This window comes from Gadus macrocephalus, chromosome 5 (assembly GCF_031168955.1).
Source record: "Gadus macrocephalus chromosome 5, ASM3116895v1".
NCBI classification, from domain to species: Eukaryota; Metazoa; Chordata; class Actinopteri; order Gadiformes; family Gadidae; genus Gadus; species Gadus macrocephalus.
In genome coordinates this window covers 4,673,769-4,692,520 of record NC_082386.1, presented here as the reverse complement: position 1 = coordinate 4,692,520, position 18,752 = coordinate 4,673,769, and the positions used below count along the sequence as shown (strand labels likewise).

Genomic DNA, 18,752 nt, shown 5'->3' with positions numbered 1-18,752 from the left:
CATTAAGAGTACAGAAACAGTGTACAGTTACAGAGTAGATGTAACAAAGTACAGAACAGATACAGTTAGAGTATATGTTACACACAACAGTACTGATAAAGTAACTGAGTATTTGTAACTGAGTACAGTACTGATATATTTACACAGTATTTGTAACAGAGTACAGTAGTCATACAGTTACACAGTATTTGTAGCAGTACTGATACAGTTACAGAGTATATGTAACAAAGTACAGTACTATTACAGTTGCAGAGTATATGTAAGGGTACGGTAATGATACAGTTACAGAGTATATGTTACAGAATAAAGTTATGATACAGTTACAAAGTACATGTAACAGAGTACAGTACTGATACAGTTGCACAGTATTTGTAACAGTACTGATACAGTTATACAGTATATGTACAGCAGTGAGTGTATTAGCAGTACAGTAACAGAGTTTAATAATAACTAATGATGGTAGCAGGATGCATGGTGTGCAGGCACTGTGTGACACGTCTTAATAAGCTGTTCTCCTTCCTTCCTCTCTGCTCATCATCCACAGTATCTCTCTACACTGTGTGTCATATGATTGAAGCAAAGGGTATCAGAAATAAGTAAGCAGAACTGTCATACAACTCAATCATTTGTTGAATGTTCGGTGTAAATCTCAGGTTCCGATGGTGAAAGTATATCCCAGTGTTTTAATCAACGCAGGCCTATTCAGCTTGATAATAGTTAGCAACACAACACTTTACTATTGGCTGGCTGTAGAGGAGATGCACAACCCTGGCAGGACTTTGGTTTAAGCTGGACGTTCCTCAAACATGTTTCAGTATTTTTTTGAAAATCTGCACCCTCAGATATAAGATCAAACAATTAGATCATCAGATACAATGTCTACAGCACCGCTTTCTTCTGCAATTTTTTATTTTTACTATTTTACATTCAAGGAGAAGCTCACAGATAACTGAGTTTAAATAACTGAGGGAATTAATTTCAAGCCGTGTAATGGCCTTGTGACCAAACATTGAAATGTCTCATTCGTTTCTCAGAAGTCCCTTCAAGGTATTTACTGTAAGTATATCCGGACGGTATGATTTCAATCCACATTTAGCCTTTATTTTTTATCATTATAATCAAAAGACACATAATGATATCTCTAATTCCTAGGATTTCAGTCAATGGACCCTCAAACATAATTAAAGTATGCCATGCTTGAAACTTTATGAGGGGAAGTGTTCTCAACAAAAAGAGACATTATCATGGCCGTCACACTTCCGCTTTAACGATCAACTTAAAGACAAAAAAGAACTCCTGCAGAGCATCCTCTAAGATGCAATCAGACATAAGGGGTAGTGGTTGTATAAGAAATGTTTGATACATACTAGGTTGTGACATGAACTATTGAGCCTCATCGGGGTATAACCTGATGTATGTTCAGGCTGTACAACATGACACCACCTCTGCCCTTGGTAACAGCTCAGATCGATCGCTCTGTCTCTTGTTGATGGGATCCCAACCTGTGATACTATAGAGGGAGGGTCACTTCCATCCCCACATCTTTGGGTTGCCGGTTTGATGCCTGAAAACCTTCTACGGTGTTTATGTAGAGGGAGCTAACCATTAACTTCTTGCAGGTGAAATACTGTATGTGTGGCTGACGTGGTGGTCTATGTATGAATGTGCATTTGCAACTGATTGAACGAGAATCGGCACAGATCACAATCTATGCCGCGTAATTTGGGGGGTTTGTATTGCTATGGCTTGCTGCCATAGCAACTGTTATGAAAGAAACACGGTTCTGTGGTCGTGCCAAACGTTTCCTGGTTGACTCTCTCGCGGCCGCAGGTTTCTGTACTTCCACTTACTTACTCAGATTACCTTATAAGTGTACGTATCAGGGTGGTAGCGCTGAGGGGATGATTGCATCACATAGAGTCACGCAAGATGCACACACAATTTCTTTTCAGATGACCCCATAAATATAGGAGAAGAGATCCACGGTATAACTTTTAGTATATATAAGTTATGTCAACAGTTATCAAATGATGATAATATCAGTGTGGTATTTTATTCATACTGTGCGGCCCTTGCCTCAACATTTTAAATACATGGGGGTGAGATGTATCAATTATTCATGTACCACTCGTAGCATTGCACCAGCATGCTTTTGCAGCCATCCCACCAGTAAAGGGAAGTTAAGATGCTCGCTGCTGGGTTCTTAAGTAGTTTAGCACATGCCTTTATCCAGAGCAACAGTGAATTCAGACACCAGATACACAGCAGGTAGTGGATGTCCCGCCTCAAGTGGGACATTTGGGATCTAACCCAAAACCTTCCCTACCCAGCTAGTTCCCCAAGAATCGGCTGCTTGTTAGGGATGGTAAGAAGTGAGACTCTCAGCTGCCTCTGAGCTGGTGAGCCATGCATTCACACTTCCTGCCGTTAAATGCATCCTGCAGAGAGAGTTACTAGCTGGCACCGTGTTTTGAGACAACAACTCCGATGTTTGACTCATACATGACTAAGTGCTTTTTTCCTCTGTGTTGTTATGTCGTCAGAAAAGCCTGTGTTCTACACAACATCCAGGTGCTACCGAATCCAAGGATGGACACCATTTACAGAAACCAAGTTTAGACATTTTGTCGAAAATGCGTTGCAAATACTTACCTTTTGTATCCTGAATTTTTTGTTTCAAACGCTTAACTTTGTAAAAGATGGCCACTGTGGCATATTTATTGTAAAGACTCATAAAGGATTGCTTTCTTGATATTTCTCACGCTTGTCATTCACAGCGCATTGCTACTTATGAGTTAAAAGTTTTCTTTCATTCAAATTGTATTGGCTATTGATAGATAATTCAAGAGCAACGCATCCTGTGACCACAGGGCAGCAACAGCGACGTCAACCCATGGCCTCAGATGCTCTCGGGTTTCCTTCCGTTTTTGAACACAGCACAGGTTGCATCTGTGTGGCTTCATGTGCAGACCTGCTGGCCTGGGAGATGCGTTCCTCAAAAGGGTGGTTGAAACTAACAGAAACGAGGCTGGATGTGGTCTTGTGGTGGCAGCCCGTCGTTAGCGTGTGAGCCCCATCCGATCCCCTCCCACCTCCAGAGATACATCAACCTGCTCTCACCTACAAGCCCATCAAACCACTGGCGTGTGTCTCTAAGTGTCTCACCATGCACCAAACCTATTGCTAGAATCACACTCTATCCATCTATACCCTCCCCTCCCTCCTTTGGTGGCTGCCACTTTGATAGTCGCCTACTATTGTTAATAGAAAGGAGGCAGCTGTACATGTTGGGAGTGAAGAGGCTCCGTCTGCACTGTGTCAAAGGCAGCTGGTTGGATGGCAACTCTTCAGACAGACAGACAGCCTGACTGAGTGGCAACGCCTTCACATAAGGTTATCTGTTATTGTCCTGGTCAGGCCGATTGTGGGCTGGGCGGCTAGAAACGTATTTTAGTGTAGATTAATTGGTTTGCTGCAATTCCCATTCTGCTACTGCTCTACTGGTCCTGGTTTTGAAGTGGTCCTTGAAACCACGGACAAAACAAACATGTCTTTGAACCACAAGTTTAACTAGAATTCGGATCATTGACCTTTGAACACTTAAGTATTACAAGGTGATGAAAAGTCTAATAATCTAATAATATTCAATACAGAATTCTACTTTTTTACGTTAGGTTAAGTAAAATACTCAGATGAATAAATGCACGCTTTTGTGAACATTTTATGATTTCATTTGATGAAAATCCTATCAATAGCTAAAGCCATGTCAACAGCTCCCCAACAACGTTGTACGGTGCACTTCAAACTTAACCATAGATGTCACTGTTCCACAGGAAACAAACCTAGCCTCTACTAAAAGGCTGTGTAATCACTGCCTCCCAAGTCGGAGCTCCAGAGAAGTGGCTCTCCTCTCAGATTCAGGCTCTCACGCGTCTCCCCTGGGTGAGCATCAGTCGATGGAGCCCGGCACCTAGCTCACAGCCTCGCTAAATGTATCCTCCCGTCCTGAGATCACCTTAAGTATTGTTTCCGCCTCGCCGTTCATCGGAGTCAGTGCAGGGAAGCTTCTCTGCTGCTTTAGTTGTAGGCTGCTGCTGGGACGGTCCACTCTGAATGGCCACTTAGCCAGTGGTCTTGCATCACCTAAATTAAATCAGTCATTGACTACGGGATAACGACAGGAGAGGCAGACGCCAGTTATTGGCAAACGATTGTTTGCTTGTAATAGCCGCTATACGGCGGGAGGTCGATGCTCGCTTCGGTCGAGGCACTCATAGACCATTGGAAAAAGAACGCGTGAATATGGCAGTCTGGAAAACATTTGAATAGTTTCTGTGCGAATCGATTGGTCTGTTTCCGCTTTCGTCTTCTGTTCAGGACTGTGGACAGCTCCGCTAGAGAAGGAGTTATATTGTTATTGTATTAAATAGAATGACATTTTATTGTATTTTACTTTATTTTATTTCATACTGTTATTATTCTTATTTGTATTAATCTTATCCTATTAATAATATTTTCATTTGTATTGTACTACTCTCTAAGAGTAGTACAACTAGGAGATACTGTGATTTTCCTCACTCTAATATCTGACCTTTCCATGTGAAAGGGAAAAAAATGTGCTATTTTTACCCAAACAGCGTTTCCATGCAGGTCACTCATGCAGAGCTCAGAGCTGTATTAATGGAAGGCTCCTGTTCTATTTACAGCGCATCAGATATGCTTTTCAGTGGCCCAGTAGGGTTTTTTAAGGAATAAAGAGCTATTTGAACAAGACACGGCTGGTAGACATAGCTTTAAAAATACACCTCTATATCAACTGTGTGTGTGTTTGTGTTTGTTTGTGTACGTGTGTGTGTGTGTGTGTGTGTGTGTGTGTTTGTGTTTGTGTCTGCATGTGTGCATATACAGTATACCGACTGCCATCCACTTTCACCTGCTTTTGACGATCTGAAGCCTTAAAGGAGGAATCCGGTGTCAAAAGGATTTGGGATATGTTTGGTATGATAACGAGTTGGAATGTTCGTTTGGGAGCAAAAAAGCACATATAGACGCATTCTTAAGTTGGCTGTTTTCCGCCGATTCTACCAAAACGCTATAAACTTTGAACGATAGCGGCATGTCTCATGGTAAAAACTAAATCGCTATTTTAAACAACCTACAAAGGTAGAACGGGTGAACTACTGAAGGTATTGTGTGTATAAAGTTTCCTTTTTAATAAACAATCTGTACACTTAGAAAGTTATCAATGCCTCATTTTATATGTTAAGACCCTTATTACACTACCAAAGAAGTGTAGGGCTACTTCTAGCTTTGTAAGTGGTTTAAAATAGGGATTTAGTTTTTACCATGAGACATACCCCTATCGTTCCAAGTTTATAGCGTTTTGGTAGCCAACAGCCAACTTAAGAATGCGTCAATATGTGCTTTTTTGCTCCCAAACGAACATGCCAACTTGTCATCATACTAAACATATCCCATATCCATTTTACACCGGATTTGTCCTTTAAGGGAAGCAGTATTGTCACACTGTACTGTGTGGGGTAGTAAACCACAGACAAAAGACATTGCTAATAGATATTGGTCTTTTGTCAATCTGTTGTGTGTTTATCTGTATATATATATATAATGCACCCAGAGGTGGGCGTGTCTTCTTTCACAACAATGTGAGGCAGAGCAGGTGGTCGGGCAGGGGGGGGGGGGGGGGGGGGGGGGGGGGTCAGGGGGAGGCGTTGGAGGAGGCTTTCGGGGAGGTCCCAGCCTCAAACATTAATTATTAAGGTTTGTCGCGCTGACAAGCGGTTGAAGAGAAGGCTTTTTCATTTGGTTCTATCTCATGGGACTTTTGTAATCAATAACCACGGGGAGACTTAAACAGTAAAGGGTGAGATATAATAACTAAAGAGAGAGCATTTGGTAATCATAGACCGCATTGGAAAGTGTGCTTTGTGTTTATGACCGGATTGAGCATAGCGGTTTCCCTCCTTCAGATTAATCTTAAGGGATGGAACACACACGTGCAAATATACACAGACATACACACACACAGACGCACACACGTGCCACACACAAAACAGCACCCAGCATTAAACAGGGGCAGCCACAGACACAACTGTGACATCACAGCCTCCTGCGTGCCGATTGGTGGAGGAGCGCTGGCTCCTGTGTGATCCCCCACCCCTCTCCCTCTCTTCCTCTATTCTCTCTCTCCCTCTCTCTCTCGCCTCTCCATCTCTGCCTCTCTCGCCCTAGCCCCAGACGGTAGCGTGATGGTTCAGGGAGGCAGTGCAGCGGGGAGGGGGCTGTGCGCACACATCCACTCAGACATGGCCGCTCCGCTCCGAGGAAGCACAGGAAGAGAGGCGGCGATGGGAGCTTAGTTCACACCGTCTCTGGGAAACACTGGGATTTATCCTCTTCCCACGGCCGCAATCGCACCAGTGTGTGTGTGTGTGTGTGTGTGTGAGTGAGTGCGAGTGAGTGTGTGTGTCGGGGGAGGTGGGTTTTGTTTGTCCTTGCCCCCTGAAGACCCCCAGCAGCCACCAGGAAGGGGGGGGATCATCCCACACAACCTGGTTTCTCTCTCCTTCAGGGAAGAGAAAGAGGTGAACGGGACAGCACCGTGTGGGTTTGTGTGTGTGTGTGTGTGTGTGTGTGTGTGTGTGTGTGTGTGTGTGTGTGTGTGTGTGTGTGGCTTTTCCTTTTTTCCGTGAAGACTGCATTTTCCATGGTGGATGTTCACAGACACAGGCAGGCAAACACACCAGGGCACTCCATGAAGGGCAGGCAGAGGGAGCAGGCGTAAGGAGGGCGGCATGGCTCACGTAAAGGGGCCGCCTGTCAGAAAGACCTCGTCCCTGAACCTGGTCACAGGATTCTTCCAGTATCTGAGAGGTAAGCGGGGCTGGAGGTGACTCGGGACAGTGGATGTGACAGCTCTGGTTGCTTAGGGAGATGCCAGCTCCTATAACAGGACAGTGGGTTTGCTGCGTCGCAGCCAGCCATCGGTCCTCTGCAGACTAACCAGACCGGTCTGTAGTGCTGCGGGGATGCAAGGGGTAGCAGCGCAAGGTGCATGCACAGAAGACAGCTGTCTTGCTTGTGCATGTGTGTTTTTGTGTATGTGTGGCTGTCACCATGCTAGCCTGTTTCTCCTCGTGTGTGTGTGTGTGTGTGTGTGTGTGTGTGTGTGTGTGTGTGTGTGTGTGTGTGTGTGTGTGTGTGTGTGTGTGTGTGTGTGTGTGTGTGTGTGTGTGTGTGTGTGTGTGTGTGTGTGTGTGTGTGTGTGTGTTGAGCTGTGTGCTACGTTTCAGTTGGCCAGCCTAGTGTATCCCCAGAAGAAGCATTAGCCTGTGGGTTAATGTGGTTTCCATTCCTTCTATACAGCAAAACACGTGTGTGTGTGTGTGTGTGTGTGTGTGTGTGTGTGTGTGTGTGTGTGTGTGTGTGTGTGTGTGTGTGTGTGTGTGTGTGTGTTTGTGAGTGTGTGTCTGTCTATTTGAGTGTGTGTATTTGAGTGAGTGAGTGTGTATCTGTGTTTGTTTGTGTCTGTTTGAGTGTGTGTCTGTGTTTGAGTGTGTGTGTGTGTATGTGTTTGTGTGTATTTATGTTAGTGTTACTCTCCTGCACTCACGTGACTGCTGACTTTTCTTTTTCGAGGTTTAAAAATGGCCACACTGTGCCAGTGTATGCACAAGCGCATGTCTTCTCCGAAGCACACACACACACGCATGCACGCACGCACGCACGCACGCACGCACACACACACACACACACACACACACACACACACACACACACACACACACACACACACACACACACACACACACACACACACACACACACACACACACACACACACACACACTCCATCCCCGACCGGTGTTGTTTCTTTAACGTCCGGGACAGGAGACCCAATCCAATCCCTTCAATCAGATGTGTTGCATAATGCATGAGGGAGCGTGGCCGAATATATTACCACAACACAATAGTGTGTGAGGGGGAGGGGGGGATCAGGGGGGTATGACCCAAGACGTTCATACATGTCATAACCCAGCCGGGACGTGGTGGCAGAAACCCCCCTGCACCCTTGCTAATCTCTCGCTATGACCTCATTGTGAGAGCGCAGCCCAGGCGTGTGTGTTGTGTGTGTGTGTTTTATGTGTGTGTTTGTGTGTGTGTGTGATGCCATCATCGGCTAGCACTGGCATGTGTTTGCATCCCGGCGCACATGTGCAGCCGTGACGGGGTAGTCGCGCTGCGAACACGCCCATGGCCGCAGTGCTCCTGATGCGTGCGGTTTGGTGAAGGACTGTGGCGAGACGCCTCTGAGTCGTGTCTGAGAGGCGGCGGCGGGACAGGACGAGGACACGTTCGTTCCTCAACCTCCTGGTTTGGATTCCGTCTGTGTTCAGCAGTAGAGGCGGCTTGGCGTGGTGTGGCGCGGGCTGATGGATTAGGTCTCATGCTAGCGCTGCTGGTTGTTTAGCGTTGAACAGCTCTGTCTGCTGCTGGCACAGCACGTCCTCTCTGGGACCACTAGCCCCCCCCCACGCCACGGCGCCTCGGTACTCGCATATCAGGCAGAGAGCGGTGGCTAGCACCGGTTAGCACACCGCGTCAACAGTTACAGAGACACGTGTCGTCCATCCTATGTGCTGAAACGCGTTGTCTGACTTTTAATTTCTGTTCTCTCTCTCTCTCTCTCTCTCTCTCTCTCTCTCTCTCTCTCTCTCTCTCTCTCTCCCTCTCTCTCTCTCTCTCTCTCTCTCTCTCTCTCTCTCTCTCTCTCTCTCTCTCCCTCTCTCTCTCTCCCTCTCTCTCTCTCCAGATGAGCAGGAAGCAGTGCAGAAGAGGACATTCACCAAATGGATAAATTCTCACTTGGCCAAGGTAAGAGAGGTATTCCTCCCACCGTCGTTACGTTGATACTAACATGTATAGATAGATCTACTGTATATCTATAGATAGATATCTCTATAGATATCTATATATATATGTGTTTATATATATATAGGAGTCTATATCTACACAGATGTATAAAGATCTATTGGTGTAATCGCTCAGCAAATTCTTCCGATTGAGATTTGACCCAAAGTCTTCAACCGACCACGCTATTTAATCTGCAGTGAAACCAGTTCATTCTAAAGGCTTATATACGCCCTGCCGGCCGTGTGAGCTTGACAGCTATTGAGAGAGAGAGACGGAGAGAGAGGGAGAGAGAGAGAGAGAGGCTGCGTACTGTGTCACATGATCTGTGGCCCAGCTCTGCCTCCTGGGTGAGAGGCGGTTCTCCGGGCCGCTGTCCACCCCCAGACGAGGTGCTCGGGTGCTGCTCTGTAAGCACCAGAGCATTCCACCGCAGTAACAGACATGGACATGAGACAAGGGCCTCCAGTGCTCTGGAACCATCCAGGCCACAGCGGACGTATCGGGGTCAGCGGGGCAGGCGTGTGGACCGGTAGCCGTTCAGACCATTGGGGCCGGAGAGCCCTGGTACGGTGGCATGTCAGCAGCTGAGGAGGGCAGGGGCTGGGCCGGTCGGCAGTGGGCCGAGCCCAGTGCTTAGGGTGCTTGGCTGACAGCCGAAACGAACTGGGTTCTAATCCCAGTGTCCACTGTCTCAACTGTAGCCCCCACTCCCCCACCCCTTTGAGACTGTAACTGGATTAGGGCGAGCCGAATGTGAACGCCTTGACTTGACACCTGCTCCTGGGTGACACGACAATATGTACCCGTTCAATTTTGATTCTCACTTTGGATAATGGATCAATGGAAAACATTTGTATGGTTGTCTGGCAACCATGAAGGGTCGCTGATTGCAGCCCTGGCTCTGTGGAGTATCCATGTGGAAGATGCTTCACTCTAACTGGTTGGTTTCTGGTGGACACCGTTGTCTGAACGGGTGAATGTGTGCTACTGATTGAGTGCTTTACATGGTCACAAAGCTTGGAAGGTCGCCATAGTCAATAATGCAGTCCATTGAGTCTGCATAGACAACTGACGTCTATGTTTATATCTGTGCATATTTTCACTTAGTCATTGTTAACATCGGCAAAATATTTTGTATGTTTTAGTTTTTTATCCAAATGGACTCCCAGGTGAGGCTGGAACAGCCAAGCCTGTATAATCAATTGGAGCAACTGCCAAAGTCTTAAGTACAGCTTACAATAAAAACCTTTGGACAGAGTAGCAGAGATGCCATAAGAATCAGACCACCTCTGTTAAAGCAAAGAAACACCGACACTTGCAGCGTTGGTCTTAGCTCGCCTTGCACATTCACCGTTCCCACATATACATGAACACGGGGAACTGTGCTGTGCATGTGTTTAAAAACACAGGGCTGTGATGGACAGACCGACTGACCATGAAGCTTGGGGCTGTGGAGTACTTCATTCTGATCACTGATCCTTGGGTGTAAAGGCTTGTGCTGTGCTGTGTGTGTGTGTGTGTGTGTGTGTGTGTGTGTGTGTGTGTGTGTGTGTGTGTGTGTGTGTGTGTGTGTGTGTGTGTGTGTGTGTGTGTGTGTGTGTGTGTGTGTGTATATGTGCGGGTGTATGTGTATCTGTGTGTGTGTGGGGGCTTCTGCGTCTGCATGTCCATGTGTGTGTGTGTGTGTGTGTGTGTGTGTGTGTGTGTGTGTGTGTTTGAGTGGGAGCTTCTGCGTGTCTGTGTGCGTGTGCATGGCGAGGTGGAGCCCGGTCAGGGCAGCAGGGTACAGATGGACATTGATGAGTGTGAAGGTACCCTGCAGGTCTCCGTCTGCCCCTCAGGTCCATACATAGAAGTCCTCCGCCGCCCCGCCAGCCCTCCCCCTGAACTCACAGAACACACACCCTCGGACCGCCGGCGCACTGGGGACAATATCCGGGCTTATGTAACCAAAGCGCTTTTAGAGTGAGTGTCATGCTTGGGCCTATGCGAAGGGAATACACATCAGTGGTGACGCGTCACGTTGTGTCATTGCAGCTATTGTACAAGATCCGCTCGGGGAAGAGAACTCATCTATCGTTCTGGGTCAATCCTTTCTTCTGTTCACCCCTATTCCAGGACACTTAAATGTTGGGAGATCTGGAACTCGCAGTCCTGTCCCAAACTCTAGGTTTAAAGCTGGGAGCCATGGGAGAGAGGGTTTGGATCTTTTGTCCAGGGTGTAATCTGTTGACAATAGTTTTCAGCTTGGCCTCTAAAACTTTGAGAGGAATCCGAGTTGTGTGATTGGCCAGAGGAGGGAGAACTTGGACTTGGGCTTTCCTTCATTGTTGAAGGGCTAAATCCAGCGTGCTGCATGCATACCAATGGCAACTTTTGTGTTCAAATCAGCCAAGTCATGAAAGCACTCCCCGACAGTGATATCAGTGCACTGCAGGGTAGTACCTTGTGATGTTTTCATTCATCTAACAGTGAATCGTTCGAACTCTGAATCAAATGCACATCATTTAAAACAAAAGGTATATTATCTTTGTAATCTAATGTAACAATTATTTTCATGGATTAAAGTGAGTTAGTTCATGAACTCAAATCATGCAACAGATTTATCTTCATTGTGTTATTCTAGGCCTTACAAAACATTAGTATTTTCATAGGTTGGGATTGGGCTATGTCTTTCAAAGTTTCATAATTGTATTTTGCAAATAGCTGTGGTCCTCTATTTTGAAGTGGTCCTTTTTGGTTTGTGATCTAGATGAGTTTGAACTTCGACTCCCCTTTTCCCATGTGGTCTGTTTCCTCTCTATCTGTCCCTGCTTCCTGTTGGAATAAATTCCTCTGCTTTGTGTTTTCACAGCAGTTAACTGTCAGGTGACTCTTTAGTCTTACTCTACAGGCTTTTCTGGGCCTGTATGAAAACCAATTTTATCCCTGCAAAATAACTGCTAAATGGAGGTTACATTTGGTTTAATTTTGTTAATGTGTATTTTTGCAAATTACTATTATCAGTTGTAGTAGAAGTTGTAGTTGCGGTAATATCACAGCATTATTATGATTATTATCAGTCGTATTATTAGTAAAACAGTAACAGTTTTTTATTGTATCAAAGACTGGAATACTGCGCGATGAATGCCCTTTCTTTGGTCTGATTAAGCTGTAGTGCTGGAGGGACTTTTCACACGCGTGTGCCCCTGAACATACAGCTAACAGCCTTCCCAACACCTCCTGGGTTGTTTTGTTGAATGACCTGATTTCTTTGCCAAATAAAGAATTCCCACAGTGACCCAGAGGTTTATCCTGAAGCTCTTCCTCATGAATCCGTTCATCTGCTCCGATTAGTTTATTATGGGGATGATCCACAGCTGTAGGTCTGTCTGGAAGCAGGCGTGGTGATATTAAAGGTCTCTCTGTGTGTGTGTGTGTGTGTGTGTGTGTGTGTGTGTGTGTGTGTGTGTGTGTGTGTGTGTGTGTGTGTGTGTGTGTGTGTGTGTGTGTGTGTGTGTGTGTGTGTGTGTGTGTGTGTGTGTGTGTGTGTGGTAGGTAGGTATGGGTTAAGTGTGCTGAACTGTGTAGCGACGGCCCAGGACTTGGCGTTGGGCCACACTCGTAGACACAGGCTCCATCTTTTCAGCTGCAGGGAGGCTGTTGCCGACTGTTTGTTGCTAACAAGCTACCGTCCTGTCTCTGAAACACAGCCTCCAGGTCTCCTCCTCTTCCTCTCTCGCTGGCAGTGCATCTAGTGTCTATCAAATAAACAAAGAGAAATGTTTTAGTTTAACAAATCAGTAATGGCCATCTTTTTCGTAAAGCAATCGTCCGATTTTGAAGTCTTATTTTTAGCTTAAGAATAAACAACCAAAGAATGTTATCAGTCATACAAATGTTTTCCTAAAATGAATCCATAATGGCGGTTATATTCCAATGTGCGGCCCTTTGCTACGGGTCCCGGGTTCCCTCTCTCTTTCAACCAACGTTGCTGCCTCTCCACTTTCCTATCCATATTTAATTAGAATACAAATACTTCTCGTAGGATCTTAAGACAACCGTCAGATTTTGTGCCGGATTTATCTTGAATCTGAACTTTGTTTGTTTTCCATCTCTGCAGCATAAACCCGCCCTAGAGGTCAACGACCTTTTTGAGGACATCAAGGATGGGGTGAAGCTCCTGGCCCTGTTGGAAGTGTTATCCGGCCAGAGGCTGGTGAGTCCAGCGGTGTCGCTCTACACAGCTCTAAAGGGGAGACTCTTAATGTGTAGGAGTCCTGCTCCAGTAGGCCAAAGATCCTTGCAGGGTGTTGTTGACTCTGGTTTGTGCTGCTCTGTCCCCAGCCCTGCGAGCAGGGCCGGCAGATCAAGAGGATCCACTGGGTTTCCAACATCGGCACCGCGCTCCGCTTCCTCGAAGGCAGGAGGGTAAGACAACACAACAATGGCACATTCCCATAAACATCTCACATTCTCACTAGGGTATCAGGGTGCACTCACACTAGGCCATCTGGCCGTGGCCGTTGGCCGTCGCAACTGTGGCCTGGCCACGGTAGGCTCTTGTACATACGTCATCACGTCGTAAGTAACACGTCATCACCAAGCGTCCGCTGCATGGACCATAATAAAGTCTGCCGCCAGTCAGAGTTTTAACAACAATGGACAACAACACAGAGAACACAGAGAACACTTTTGCTGAGTCTGTTGCTTATTTGGATATATTTTTACCGTTTAATGGGAAAGAAGGCTCGTCGCCTTTATTATGTCCGTGGTCGTCGCATGGACTATACGTCATCCAGCTCAGGTTGCGTAGCCGTGCGTGTGCGCGTGTCAGCTCATTAGCATCTGTACCGTAGCGGCCCGTACCGTAGCAGTACACCTCTCCCAAGTGGCTAAATTAGCCTGGCCTGGCCAGACTGGCCACACTCACACTGGCAGATTTGAGAACGGTTAGGTGTGAAAACGGCCACGGCCACGGCCAGATGGCCTAGTGTGAGTGCACCCTCACATTCCCAAACCAGGATCTCAAATCCCTGCCATCCTTGATCCCACAACCCCATGTGTATCTCACATGCTTGCCGAATGTACGATTTTCAAAAAAACCTGCTCCAATCCCCACTAAACCTCACATCCTCACCGGGGTCTCACACCCCTGCCAACCCTGATCCCACATTCCCATAAGTACCTCACACCCCTGCCAACCCTGATCGCACATTCCCATAAGTACCTCACACCCTCACACCCCTCATCTTAATCTAAGCTGATCTCCCCTCAGCACTGGAACTCACATCCGTAACAGTGTCTTTATCATCCAACACCAGAACAAGCGGCCAGTATTTAAACCTTTCCGAATATCTTCCATATTTAACCAGTCCACAAAATAACACCATGGAAACAAGAAGGATGATGATTCACTTGGCTGGGCTGTTGGAGCACTGCTATCGGCCTAAATATAAAAACACCTCCATACTCAGCCCATGGCACAGCGCCTTCATCTGAGCTTCCACGTGCGATGGGAAGGCGTTGTGTTTGTCATACTACATAACCCTTCTCTCCCCGGCTCCCCTGAGGAGGCTCACCCTACATCTGAACGACCTCTGACCTTTCTCCCCTCCCCCGTCATCCCCCCCTATTCCCCTCCATGTCTGCCTTCAGTCTGTGTATCGTGGATCTCCGGTTAGTCGCAGATTTCAAAAATTCTAAAAGCGTTACATAGTGTGCTGCTGCCCACGCAGTTTGCAACGCTCTTGTTTGATGCACGGCGAAGCTTACTGACTGAATGAAGGAATGCTTGGAGTCATTCTGCCTGGACAACCTGCTGCCGCTCACTGTGGCTGCTCCTGCTGCTATGTTTTGTAGTGCTGTTGAATCATTTGCTTATTTATCGGCATGCTTTTTTTTGAGGAATCTTGTGTTGACCGGACTAGGAAAAATGGAAACAATCACAATGCCAATGAATCCATTGAGGAGATATTCCTACGGAGGATTTGCTGTGCTTGTTTTACTGGTTTTCTTTTTTACCTGAATGCCAAGTAGAATGCATTTTTCTTGTGTCTTGCCTCTTTACATGGGAGTGTGTGCTTGTGTACATGTAAACACACACAACGAATTTGATGATTTTGGTTTCAAATCCAGAGGCTTGGCATCATCATTCTCCTGGTTTTGCACAGCTTATTTAAATTCAAATATGAATTATATATATTCATTGTTCAATGGCGACATCTCCACTTTGATCCTCACATCTCTGTCGTGATTTCTATATATATTTTTTAGATCAAACTGGTCAACATCCACGCCACGGACATCGCAGACGGGCGGCCCTCCATCGTTTTGGGGCTGATATGGACCATCATCCTCTACTTCCAGGTAACGTCCAATCAGAACCTGCGGAACCCTGCCAGATCCACAGCAAGAGCGCTGTCTCTCAAATCATGCGTTGGACACAGACGCTGACGCGGCCTGACGAGAGTCTCTTGGAAAGATATTTTCACTTCAGCCTGCTCCCTCGCTCCCTCTCTCCCTCTACCTATCCCTCTCTCCCTCTTCCTCCTTCCCTCTTTCCCTCTCGCTCTCTCCCCTCTCCCTCTCTCTCCCTCTCTCCCTCTCCCCCTCTCCCTCTCTCCCTCTCCCCCTCTCCCTCTCCCTCTTTCCCTCTCCCCCTCTCTCCCTCTCCCTCTTTCCCTCGCTCCCTCTCTCCCTCTCCCTCTCTTCCTCTCTCTCCCTTTCTCCCTCTCCCTCTCCCTCTCCCTCTCTTCCACGCCCTCGCTCCCTCTCTCCCTCTCTCTCCCTTTCTCCCTCCCCCTCTCCCTCTCTCCCTCTCCCTCGCTCCCTCTCTCCCTCTCCCTATCGCTCTCTTCCTCTATCTCCCTTTCTCCCTCTCCCTCTTTCCCTCTCTCCCTCTCTCCTTCTCCCTTTCTCCCTCTCCCTCTCTCTCTCCCTCTCCCTTTCTCCCTCTCCCTCTCTCCCTCTCTTTTGGGCGGCAGTAGCTTAGGAGGTAGAGCGGGTTGACGGGTATCCTGAAGGTTGCTAGTTCGATCCCCGGCTCCTGTGTCGAGGTGTCCCTGAGCAAGGCGCCTCACCCTAACTGCTCCTGACGAGCTGGCTGACGCCCTGCGTGTTTGACTCCGACGTCTGGGTGTGAATGTGTGAATGAATAGTTGCAAGACGCTTTGGATAAAAGCGTCAGCAAAATCACCTAAATGTTAAATGTAACTGTAATGTCATCAGTTCTGTATAGAAATGAAAAGGGGCCTGTGTCCATGGTTACAGTGAAGGCATCCTCCCTGTTTGTGGTGCAGATTGAGGAGCTGACCAGTAACCTGCAGGCGGCCGAGGGTCTTTCCACCAGCAACTCCTCTGTGGACAGCATGGCTAGCTCGGAGACAGGAAGTCCCCCCGTCAAGAGGAAGCAGAGGCTGCAGGGCAACGCCAAGCGCTCCCTCCTCCGATGGGTGCAGAGCATGGCGGCCAAGTACGCCAGCTACTACTATGCTATGCTGTACTGTACTGTATTATACTATACCTTACTATACAATATTAAGGTATACTATGCTATGCTGTACTGAACTACGTCTATTTGTAAGAATGATTCAGTATGAGGTCCCACACTGTGAAGGCCGTCCTAAAGGCAGCAGTGTAACCCGTGCTCTGTCCCGCCCCGGCCAGGCGCCAGGGCATCGAGGTGAAGGACTTCGGGCCCAGCTGGCGCAGCGGCGTGGCCTTCCACGCCGTGGTGCACGCCATCCGCCCCGACCTGGTGGACATGGAGCTGGTCCGCAGGAGGAGCAACCGGGACAACCTGGAGGAGGCCTTCAGCCTGGCCGAGAACCAGCTGGGCATCCCCCGCCTGCTGGAGCCCGCAGGTGAGCGCATACACTACCTTTAAGTTTGGGGTCACTTCGAAATGTCCTTCTTTTTTTAAAGAGAAGCACTGTTTTTTTCAACCACGATTACATTAAATGAATCAGAAATACAGTTTCGACATTGTTAATGTGGTAAATGACTATTCAGGATTTTTTATGGAAAATCGACATAGGGGTATAGGGACCCATTTGCAGCAACCATCACTCCTGTGTTCTACGGTACATTGTTAAGCTGATCGTGTTTAAAGGCTAATTGATGATTAGAAAACCCTTGTGCAATTATGTTACCACCGCTGAAAACTGTTCAATTAAAGAGTGAGTTTTCATGGAAAACAATTGTCTGGGTGACCCCAAACTTTTGAACGGTAGTGTACATACATCTGTGTGTCTGTCCATTCAGCCGTCGATCTATCTGTCAAGTCGTCCGTATTTCTGTCGTGTTCACACCATGTGGGAAGAATCGGAGGATGTGGGAAGAATACCGGTTGCTCTGAAACTGCACGCTCCCACGTAGAGGGGGGCCTGGGAGTGGGAGTGGGGTGGCCGGTTATATGTATGCTGTATGCTGGTTGTAGATATGTTGACCGGGAACAGCAGGAGAGGGCGAGTGTGAGCTGAGCCTGGATGATGTATCATTATTGTTTTTAGTGATATGAACAATACAAAACTAAATCAAGATATTGAAAAAAGGCAACGTCTGAGAAATCCTTTGTTTGACAAAGATTTCTTGTTCCAGTCAGTTGTGCCCGAGTCAGGGACGTGGGATCTGTCTGAAAGGCCCCAAGACTCAGAACCATCACTTAGCATCTGTCCATCCTTCTGTGTGTGACACCTCACCACACATAGTAGAATGAGTTAGAAGTATCACACACACACACACACACACACACACACACGCGCACGCACACACGCACACACACACACACACACACACACACACACACATACACACATACACACACACACACACCTACCCACACACTTGTGTGGGCTTCAGTGCCACAGAGAACATGCAAAATCCACACGGAGGGACAAGCTGCCAAGCATATATTATGAAGATACATTCAGCAGAAACAACAGAACATAAGAATTGTTATTCGCCATCATTGAAAGCTAGGTCAATGTCAATGCTAGCAAAGTGCCTGAGGATCCCGAGTGCATGAACTCAGGTCTAAGCTTGTGGTTGTTCTCTGTATCTGGGGAGTTTCTGTTCTACAGTCAAGAGACAGATCCCATTGTTGTGGCTTTCAGACACAGAAGGGAGATAACTGTAGCTGCTTTTAGCCTGAGCCGAATTCACCAGAAAGATCAGGACAATGACGATGACGACGATTGTGATGATGAAGATACCAGAGTAGACAACTTGGTTAATGAGCTGGCAGTAGGCTGGAGAGAATACCTCTTGCATCATGATCAACACACAGTACGACAGCACACAGTACAACAGCAGACAGTACAACAGCAGACAGTACAACAGCACACAGTACAACAGCACACAGTACAACAGCAGACAGTACAACAGCACACAGTACGACAGCACACAGTACAACAGCAGACAGTACAACAACACACAGTACAACAACACACAGTACAACAACAGACAGTACAACAACAGACAGTACGACAGCACACAGTACAACAGCACACAGTACGACAGCACACAGTACGACAGCACACAGTACGACAGCACACAGTACAACAGCACACAGTACGACAGCACACAGTACAACAGCGTTTTGATGCTGCTTATGATCTCTCAGGAGATACGGAAGAGGGCCAGTTATAGCTCGGGGGGATTGGGACGGTAAAGGGATGGAGATAGATTTTATTGATCCTTCCAAGATTTGATTAGTGGCATGTAGAGTGCATAGATGACCCCCTGGGGAATGGGTGGGTGGCTGGGGGGGGGGGGGGGGGGGGGGTTAGCAATATTATCTGTGGGAGGAGAAAGTCTCAGGTGCACTTGGTGACATCGTT

The 18,752-nt window shown here is 47.2% G+C and overlaps 1 protein-coding gene across 1 annotated transcript in view; it reads left to right on the top strand.

The window, feature by feature from the left end:
- syne1b (spectrin repeat containing, nuclear envelope 1b) overlaps positions 1–18,752 on the top strand; it is a 102,751-nt gene that overhangs the window by 690 nt on the left and 83,309 nt on the right. Inside the window, exons 2-7 of the mRNA XM_060052179.1 lie at positions 8,831–8,892; positions 13,034–13,129; positions 13,258–13,341; positions 15,187–15,279; positions 16,212–16,384; positions 16,579–16,795. Coding sequence (XP_059908162.1) covers positions 8,831–8,892; positions 13,034–13,129; positions 13,258–13,341; positions 15,187–15,279; positions 16,212–16,384; positions 16,579–16,795 — 725 coding nt within the window. The remainder of the gene's footprint in view (positions 1–8,830; positions 8,893–13,033; positions 13,130–13,257; positions 13,342–15,186; positions 15,280–16,211; positions 16,385–16,578; positions 16,796–18,752) is intronic.